This window comes from Psammomys obesus, unplaced genomic scaffold (genome assembly GCF_907164565.1).
Source record: "Psammomys obesus unplaced genomic scaffold, mPsaObe1.curated_primary_1811, whole genome shotgun sequence".
NCBI classification, from domain to species: domain Eukaryota; kingdom Metazoa; phylum Chordata; class Mammalia; order Rodentia; family Muridae; genus Psammomys; species Psammomys obesus.
Window position 1 is genome coordinate 14,624,635 of NW_026586173.1, and position 10,320 is coordinate 14,634,954.

At 39.4% G+C, this 10,320-nt stretch overlaps 1 protein-coding gene across 1 annotated transcript; it reads left to right on the forward strand.

The window, feature by feature from the left end:
• Nucleotides 1-7,709: 7,709 nt before the first annotated feature.
• On the forward strand, nucleotides 7,710-8,669 carry LOC129672123 (olfactory receptor 18). Its single transcript, XM_055601398.1, has one exon. The coding sequence runs from the start codon at nucleotides 7,782-7,784 to the stop codon at nucleotides 8,667-8,669; it is 888 nt and encodes a 295-aa protein (XP_055457373.1). The 5' UTR covers nucleotides 7,710-7,781.
• The last annotated feature ends 1,651 nt before the right edge of the window (nucleotides 8,670-10,320 follow it).

Below are 10,320 nucleotides of genomic sequence, written 5' to 3' on the forward strand. Positions count from 1 at the left end.
CCCCCCCCCAGGAAAGAAAGCAAGGCAAGTTAAAGTATATAAATATAGATTCATTGGAAGCAAGTCTTGGTTGCCATGCAAGAGGGTGAGAGAGAGAGAGAGAGAGAGAGAGAGAGAGAGAGGAAAAAAGTAAGAGCATCAAGTGTTCAGATTATGTGGTGAGGAGGAGGGGAGGCCCCTGCCCAAAGTTCAGGGCAGAGGGTGGAGTTGCTGGCCATGCTCAGCACCAGACAGGGAATGAGGAATTTTGGGAGAACCTGGAGCAGTTGGTTCTGGCCCTGAGGTGGCTATAGGGAGGCTATATGTTGGCCATATAGTTGGCTGAATGTTGGCCAAGTCCAGGAAGAGCAGGCTGTTTTGATGCTGTTCAGTATCTGTGAGAACATCCGTGGCTGGAAGGGAATGTGCAGGCCCGGTTTGATGCAGTCAGAGATATTAGACTGAAATACCTGTGCTTAGGTATGTGGATTTACGTCTGGTTGTTTAATTTGGATCCATTGATCAACATATTGTTTTTTTTTTTTTTTTCTGCCAAATACCATGCTGTTCTTGTTACTGTCCTTTTGTAGGACCACTTGAAATAAGTTTTGGTGATTCTTCCCATCTATAGCAGTTCTTTTATTATGCAAGTTGTTTCAACTATCGTGTGTGTGTGTGTGTGTGTGTGTGTGTGTGTGTGTGTGTGGTGTATATTTCCACGTGAAGCTGGAAATTGTTCTTTCAAGATCTGTGAAGAATTATATTGGGATTTTCATAGTGATTGTGTTGAATTTGTAGATTGCCTTTGGTAGGATGGCCAATTTGCCTATGTTAATCTTACTGATCCATGAGCGTGGGAGATCTTTCCATATGTTCTCTTCTTCAATTTCTTGAAGGTTTTAGATTTATATTGTACAAGTCTTTCACTTTCTTGGTTGGAGTTACCTCAAACATCATGAGGTGTACAGATTTTAGTATGTTTATCCTATAGTATACATCTAATACTCACTTATAAGTAAGTATATACCATGTGTGTCTTTCTGTGAAGACTTAATGACTACTTCTATTTTACTAGTATTTTTTAACTTTTAGAAGCAAATTTAATATTATAGAAGGTACATATGGAATTGATTTTTTTAAAATTATTATAATTTATTCACTTTGTATCCCAGCTGTAACCTCCTCCCTCCTCCCCTCCCAATCCCGCCCTCCCGCCCTCTTTTCCTCCTATGCCCCTCCCCTAGTCCATTGATAGAGGAGGTCCTCCTCCCCTTCCATCTGACCCTAGCCTATCAGGTCTCATCAGGACTGGCTGCATTGTCTTCCTCTGTGGCCTGGTAAGGCTGCCACCCCACTCAGGGAGAGGAGATCAAAGAGTAGGCCACTGAGTTCATGTCAGAGACAGTCCCTGTTCCCCTTACGAGGGATTCCATTTGGAGACTGAGATACCATGGGCTACAGCTGTGCAGAGGTTCTAAGTTGTCTCCATTCATGGTCCTTGGTTGGAGTATTAGTCTCACTAGGTTTTATAAGTATGTTTAAATTGCTTAGCTGCTCTTGATGTACCTTTGGTAAGGGTATGTATTGAGAAAGTTATCAATTTCTTTTAGATTTCTAATTTGTTCTCCACCAAATTGGAAATGGTCCTTGGTTGGAGTATCAGTCTCAGAAAAGATCTCTGGGTCCAGATTTTTTTTTATCTCTCCCCATGGAGCTCTTTTGCCCTCTAGGTCTTTCTATCTCCTCCTTCTTTCATAAGATTCTCTGCACTCTACTCAAAGTTTGGCTATGAGTCTCAGCCTCTGCTTTGATACCCTGCAGGATAGAGTCTTTCAGAGGCCCTCTGTAGTAGGCTCCTGTTCTGTTCTCTGTTTTCTCCCTCTTCTGATGTCCATCCCGTTTGGCTTTCTGAATGAAGATTGATTATCTTAACCAGGGTCCTTCTTCTTGATGAGCTTCTTTAGGTGTACAGATTTTAGTATGATTATCCTATATTATATATCTAATATCCACTTATAAGTGAGTGACTTTCTGCTTCTGGGATACCTCACTCAGGAAGATCTTTTTTAGTTTCCACCATTTGCATGCAAATTTCATGAAAAAGTGGGGAAGAGTCTTGAATTCATTGGTACAGGAGACAACTTCCTGAACAGAATACCAACAGCACAGGCTTTAAGAATAACACTCAATAAATAGGACCTCATGAAACTGAAATGCTTCTGTAAAGCAAAGGACTGCAGTCAGAACAAAACATCAGCCTACCGATTGGGAAAGGAGCTTCATCAGCCCTATATTTGACAGAGGGCTAATATCCAGAATATACAAAGAACTCAAGAAGTTAAACACCAACAAACCAAGTAATCCAATAAAAAAACGAGGTACAGAGCTAAAAGGAGAATTCACAACAGAGGAATATTGAATGGCAGAGAAACACTTGAAGAAATGCTCAACAACTTAAGGAAATGCTCATAAGGGAAATGCACACCAAAAAGACCCTGAGATTCTACCTCACACCCATCAGAATGGCTAAGATCAAAAACTCAAATGACAACACATGCTGGAGAGGATGTGGAGAAAGGGGAACCCTCCTCCATTGCTGGTGGGAATGTATAACCACTTTGGAAATCAATCGGGCACTTTCTCAGACAATTAGGAATAGCACTTCCTCAAGATACAGCTATAGTACTGCTAGGCATAGATCCAAAAGATGCTCAAGGACATTTGCTCAACCACGTTTGCAGCAGCTTTGTTTGTAATAGCCAGAACCTGGAAACAACCCAGATGTACCTCAGTTGAGGAATGGATACAGAAATTGTGGTACATTTACACAATGGAATACTACTCAGCATTGATTCTTTGTATTGTCATTTTTTTTTTTTGTTTTATTGCTTTCAGCCCTGAGTTTGATTACTTCTTGCCATGTGAATTTTTTTTCTTGTTGTTTAGGAGCTTGTCAGTAAACTGTTAATTTGCTATTATGAGATAGCTTCAGTTTTTTTTTTAATTAGCAAACTTAGGGCTGCGAATTAGCATATTAGAGTTTCTTTCATTGTGTCCTGTGGTTTTGAGTACGTTGTGTATTCATTTTCACTCAATTATAGAAAGTATTTAATCTTTAGTTTCTTTTAAAATTTCTGCCTTGACCTCTTTTTCATTCAGTAGAGTAGCTCAGTTTCCATAAGTTTGTAATTTTTTGTTTTTTTCTGTTGTTTATATCCAGCTTTAATTCATGGTGGTCAGATAGATGCAGGATGCTGTTTCGATTTTCTCCTATTTGTTGAGACTTGTTGAGACGCAGACTATGTCTGAGTATGTGTTCAGTTTTGGAGAAAGTTCCAGAAGGTGCTGAGAAGAAGTTACGTTCTTTTGTATTTGGGTGAAATGTTTTGTAAACACCTGTTAGGTCCATTTGGTTTATAAACATCTGTTAGCTGTGTATTGCTCTGCTTGTTTTTTGTCTGGAAGACCTGTAAGTTGGCAAGAGTGGGATACTGAAGTCTACACCACAGCAGGGTGTGAGTTTCAACATGTGATTTAACCTACAGTAGTTTTATTTATTTATTTATTTATTTAATTTTTTTTTTTTAACAAATTTGGGTGCCCTTGTATTTGGGGCATAGATGTTTAGAACTGAAATGTCCTCTTGGTGTATTTTTATTTGATGTGTGTGTAGTACCCTTACCTATCTCTTCTGATTAGTTTTGGATTGGAGTCTATTTTGTCAGATATTAAAATGATTTCACCAACTTGTTTCTTAGGTCTGTTTTCTTGGCCTACCTTTTACTAACCCTCTACCCTGAGGTGATGTTTACCCTTGATGTTAAGGTATGTTTTTTGGGTGCAGGAGAAAGGTGGAAACTGTTTACAGATCCAGTGTTACTCTCTGTCGTTTCATTAGGGAATTGAGACCATTGACTGAGTTGTCAGTCAGCAGTGTTTGTGGATCCTTGTTACTTTGTTGTTCAGTGTATTCCCTGCCCCCCTTTGATATGTTGATGTGGGATTATTAATATCTTTTGATTTCTAAAGTGTGTTTAACCTCTCCAGGTTGAAGAAGCTTTTCTTCTAGCCCCTTCTGAAGGGCTGAGTTTGTAAAATAGATACTTTTAAATATATATATATATAAATATATATATATATAAATATATATATATATATATTTTTTTTTTTTTTGCCATCTACTGTGACCTAAGGTTTTGCTGCATATAATGTCTGGCATCTTTTGTCTCTTAGAGTTTGTAGAACGTCTGTTTAGGCTGTTCTGGGTTTGGAGTTTCCACTGAGGCATCAGATATAATTATACTAGGTCTGCTTTTATATATTACTTCATATTTTCTTGCAGCTTTTACTATTCTTTCTTTGTTTATATGTTTAGTGTTTTGGTCAGTGTGTGCTGAGGGGAATTTCTTTTCTAGTCTAGTCTCTTTGTTGTTCTGTATGCTTCTTGTACCTTGATACTTACTCTCTAGTTTAGGCAAATTTTCTTTTATTATTTTGTTGAAAATATTTTCCTGTGTCTTTGATCTGTGCTTTTTCTTCTTTCTTCATTTCTGTTATTCACAGATTTGGGAAAGATTTAATACTGTCCCCAATGCTTGTGCCAGGAATTCCTTAGATTTAAATTTTTCTTTGGCCAAGTTATACTTTTCTTCTATCCAATCTAAGTGTCTTAGATTGTCTATTCAGTCCTTTGTATTCCGTGGTGAATCTTGCCACTGAGGTTCCTGTTCAAGTTTGTAAGGTTTTTATTTTCAGATTTCTCTCAGGTTGGCTTTTCTACATTGATTCCCCTTCCACTTGCAGGTTCTTTCTTTGTTTGTTTGTCAAGAGTCGTTCTGACTTCTGGGTCACCTCAACAGGATGATCTTTTCTACTACCCACCTTTGCCTACAGATTTCATGATTTCCTTGTTTTTAATTGCTGAGTAATATTCCATTAAACCACAATTTCTGTAGCCAGTCTTCAGTTGAGGGATATCTAGGTTGTTTTCAGATTCTGGCTATTATAACTAAAGCTGCTATGAACATAGCTGAGCAAATGTCCTTGTTGTATGATTTAGCATCTTTCAGATATATGTGGTATAGCTTGATCCTGAGGTAGTACTATTCCTAATTTTCTGAGAGAGTGCTAGATTGGTTTCCAAAGTGGTTGTACAAGTTTACATTCTCACTAGCAATGGAGGAGAGTTCCCCTTTCTCCACATCCTCTCCAGCATGTATTGTTCCTTGAGTTTTTGATTTTGGTTATTTTGATGGATGTGAGGTGGAATCTCAGGGTTGTTTTGATTTGCATTTCCCTGATGACTAAGGATGTTGAACACTTCAAGTGTTTCTCTGCCGTTCAATATTCCTCTATTAAGAATTCTCTGTTTAGCTCTGTACCCCGTTTTTAAATATGATTACTTGGTTTGTTGGTGTTTACCTTCTTGAGTTCTTTATATATTTTGGATATCAGCCTCTGTCAGATATAGGGATGGTGAAGGTCTTTTCCTAGTCTGTAGGCTGTCATTTTGTTCTGAGGACAGTGTCTTTTGTTTCAGTTTCATGAAGTTCCATTCATTGGTTGTTGATCTTAGAGTCTGTGCTTTGTTGGCGTTCTGTTCAGGAAGTTGTCTTTGATATATACTCACTTATAAGTGAATATTAGCCATATAATATAGGATAAACATACTAAAAATCTATAGTCTTAAAGAAGCTAAACAACAAGGAGGGAAGAGGTTGAAACTTCCTTCAGAAGGGCAAATAGGATAGATATTGGAAGTAGGAGAAGAGAAGGAACAGGATAGGAGCCTTCCAGAGGGGCCTCTGAAAGACTCTACCCATCAGGGTTTTGAAGGATATGCTGTGTTTCATAGCCAAACTTTGGCCAGAGTGCAAGAAACCTTATGGAATAAGAGGGAGATAGAAAGACCTGGAGGGCATAGGAACTTCACAGGAGACCAACAGAGCCAAAAAACCTGGGCCCAGGGGGGCATCCAGACACTGATACTCCAAGCAAGGACCATGCATGGAGAGGACCTAGACCCCCTGTTCAGAGGAAGCCCATGGGCTGCTCAGTTTCCAAGTAGGTTCCCTAGTAAGGGGAATAGGGGCTGTCTCTGACATGAACTCAATGGTTGTCTCTTTGATAATCTCCCCTTGGAGGCTGTAGCCTTTCCACAGAGGAAGACAATGCAACCAGTCCTGATGAGACCTAGAGTCAGACAGAAGGGAAGGAGGTTCTCCCCTATCAGTGGACTAAGGAAGGGGCATGCGAAAAGAGGAAGAGAGGATGGGACTGGGAGGGGATGAGGGGAGGGGGTTACAGCAGGGATACAAAGTGAATAAATTGTAATAAAGAAATTAATTTATTTTAATTTTAAGTTACAGTAATTTACTTGTGTGGATGGGTATATGCCATGGTGTGTGTGTGTGTGTGTGTGTGTGTGTGTGTGTGTGTGTGAGAGAGAGAGAGAGAGAGAGAGAGAGAGAGAGAGAGAGAACTTGTAGGAGTCAGTTTTTTCTTTCCACTTTTCTGGTACTAGGGTTCTAACGGTTTTCAGGCTTGGAAAGAAGTACCTTTAACCAACGGGACATCATATTGGCCTTATTTTATTTTATACTTTGCTTTTTACTCTTATAATATTCTTTACAGTACATCCTGATTCCAGTTTCTTCTCCACCAGCTCATCTCAGTTCCCTACTCCTCCTCTTCTATCTCTCATTAGAGAAGAACAGGTTTCTAATAGATAACAACGAAACATAAGAAAAGGAAATTAAAAATAAAAGCCATCACATTGAGGTTGGACAAGGCAAACCAACAGAAAAAAAGAGCTCCAAGAGAAGGCACAGGAGTCAGGGACCTACTCGTTCGCACACTCAGGAGTACCACAAAGGTACTAAACTGAAAGCTATGGTATGTATGCAGGGGACCTTGTTCATACCTGTGCAGGTCCTGCTCTTGCTTATTCGTCTTTGTGATTTCACTTGAGATCTGCTCAGTTGATTTAGAAGGTTGTGTTCTGGTGTCTGCCGTTCCTTTTGTCTCTTACACTCTTTCTGCCTGTCTTCCTCAGGGTTCCCTCAACTCTGAGTGGAAGGATTTGATGGAGATATGCCATTTAGAATGGTGTGTTCCCAAGGTCTCTCTCTCTCTCTGTGTTATATGGTGTGGGTCTCTATATTTATTCCAATCTGCTGCAGTTGAAACCTTCTCTGGCTTTCCTGATGCTTCCTGATCCATGCTGGTCTCCAGGCAGCAGATCAGGGTGGGTCCAGGGAAATTTCTCAGGACCAGGAACTGGGGTGTCGGCTTGGATATATATATATATATACACACACACATGCATAATATATATAAATATATATAAATATATATGTATGTATATATTTAGCTAATAATTTTGCTATTCAAACATACAAACATACGCCATTTGGGTTTCTCTAATATCTATATCTATATCTATATCTATATCTATATCTATCTATCTATCTATCTATCTATCTATCTATCTATCTATCTATCTATGATAGAATATGTATATGATAGAATATATATATGATAGAATAAAAATAACAGAAAATAATTGGTGATAAACTTATTCTAGGACTGAATATGTAAAACTGTGAAATATTGACATCTGTGTATAACCCTCAAACTAAATGTGTGGAATTTACCAGTAAACTGCTTCCATTGAATATTCAGAGGCATTGTTGTGTACTGCTTTATTTATTTATTTTTCTTCAGTCTTCTCATTTGTTCTCAAAAGGTGTCCAAGCAATATAGAAGAGAAAAATATAACACGTGTCTCAGAATTTCACCTCATGGGCCTCTCAGATGATCCACAGTTTCAGCCCATACTCTTTGGACTGTTCCTGTCCATGTACCTGGTCACAGTGCTTGGGAACCTGCTCATCATCCTGACAGTCAGCTCTGATTTCCAGCTCCACAGTCCAATGTACTTTTTTCTCGCTAACTTATCTTTGGACGACATCAGTTTCACCTCCACCACACTACCAAAGATGATAGTGGACATTCAGACTCACAACAGAGCCATCTCCTATTCAGGATGCTTGACTCAGATGTCTTTTTTCATGCTCTTTGGGTGTTTGGATAGTCTGCTTCTAACTGTAATGGCTTATGATAGGTTTGTGGCCATCTGCCATCCTTTACACTACCAAGTTATTATGAACCCTCGTCTTTGTGGCTTGTTGGTTTTTGTGTCTGTTCTAATCAGCCTTTTGGTATCTCAGATGCATAATTCAATAGTATTACAACTTACCTACTTCAAGAGTGTGGACATTTCCCATTTCTTTTGTGATCCCTCACAACTTCTCAACCTTGCCTGTTCTGACACATTTACAAATAACATAGTCATGTATTTCGTTGGTGCCATCTCTGGCTTTCTTCCCATCTCTGGGATTTTGTTCTCTTACTATAAAATTGTTTCTTCCATTCTTAGAATGTCGTCCCCTGCTGGGAAGTATAAAGCATTCTCTACTTGTGGCTCTCACTTGTCGGTTGTTTGCTTATTTTATGGGACTGGCCTTGGGGTGTACCTCAGTTCAGCTGTCTCGCTGTCTCCCAGGAAGGGGGCAGTAGCATCAGTGCTGTACACTGTGGTCACCCCCATGCTCAACCCCTTTATCTATAGCTTAAGAAATCAGGACATCAAGAAGGCCATGTGGCGGCTCCTCCGAAAAACAGTCTAATTTCAGGACCTGTGCCCTTTATTCTATATCTTTGTTTATCTCAATCACAAAATTCCTAATTCTTATCATACCTATGGAATCTTCATCTGTTTAATACTGCATTAATAGCCACACAATTGAAAACACTGGGCAACTTTCTTTCTTATATATTCAGAATAGGGGAAGGAAGTAAATTCATCTTCCCTTTCATGTCATAAGAAAATCTGTAACAAGCTTCTTGTCACATTTTAGTGGGTATAGGTCTACACTAGTATATACTTATTATATAAATACTTATTAAAAGGGTACACCAGGCTGCGTAATATGTGTGATATACAAATTTCTGTCATAGAAACGAAAATGACAGTTTTCGTCTTTCCGTGTGTGTATCTCCAGAAAAGCCCTACATGTGTTTGCTTTACTGTCTTCGGTGTGTGGTACTTGGAAGGATGACCATGTTACAGTGGATGATTCCATGTCCAGGCACATATAGGCAGTGCTATTGGCCTCAGTGTGTTAAAAAGGAGTATGTGAAATTGGGCGGAAGGAGGAAGGGATGATCTGGGAGGAGTTGAATGGGGCATAGAGGGGAATGTGACCAAATAAACTGTATGCAGGTGTGAAACTCTCAAAGAACAAAATAAACACATTATATATTAAGAATTTGCTTTTATTCATGTTGTCTATGTGATGTAGGTTATTGGTAATCAAGGCTGTCTTTATGAGGTTGCTCAAGGCTTTTATAAAAATTACTGATGCCTATGGGGCTCTTACAAAACACCTGATACACACTACCCATGTTGTGGCTTACACTCCTTGTAACTCCAGTTCCATCGCACACTGCGCTGTCCTCTGACCCCCGTGGGCACTGCATGTATTTGTTATGCTTACGTATGTATAGGCAACTCTCATACATATAAAATAAAAATGTATAAACATTGAAAAAGTACTGATGACTGTATTTTCTTTTATTATTTTATTTTATTTTTTTTAACAATTTATTCATTTTTGTATCCCAGTTGTAGCCCTCTCTCTCATCTCCTCTGTGTTCCATCTTCCCTCCCTCTTCCTTCTCTATCCCTTTTCCCTAGTCTACTGATACTGGAAGTTCTCCTCCCCTACTGTCTTACCTTAGCCTATCAGGTAAGCCTATTAGGACTGCCTGGATCCTCTTCCTCTGAGGGCTGGTTAGGTTGCCCCACTAGGGAGAAATGATCAAAGAGATGGCAACCGAGTTCATGTCAGAGACTATCTCTTCTCCCCTTACTTGAGAACCCACATGGAGACTGAGCTGTCTATGGGTACATCTGATCAGGGGTCTAGGTCCTCCCTATGAATGGTCTTTGGATGATGCATCAGTCTCCTCAGTCTGTTTTTCTTTTGTTTGTCTTCTTGTGGGACCTCTGTCCCCTCTGAGTCCTTCTATATTCCCTTTCTTCTATAAGACTCCCTGAACTCTGTCCAAAGTTTGTCTGTGAGTCTTTGCATCTGCTTTGATCCCCTGCTGGGTGGAGTCTTTTAGAGGACATCTGTGGTAGGCTCTCATCCTGTTCCCTCTCTTCTACCCCTTCTGGTGTCTTCCTGTTTTCCCTTCTGAATGAGGATTAAGCATCTTCCCTAGGGTCCTCCTTGTTTAGCTTCTTTAGGTCTGTAGATTTTAGTATGTTTATCT

Coding starts and splice junctions, on each gene's coding strand:
- LOC129672123 (XM_055601398.1), top strand. CDS start 7,782: ATGGGCCTCTCAGATGATCCACAGTTTCAGCCCATACTCTTTGGACTG.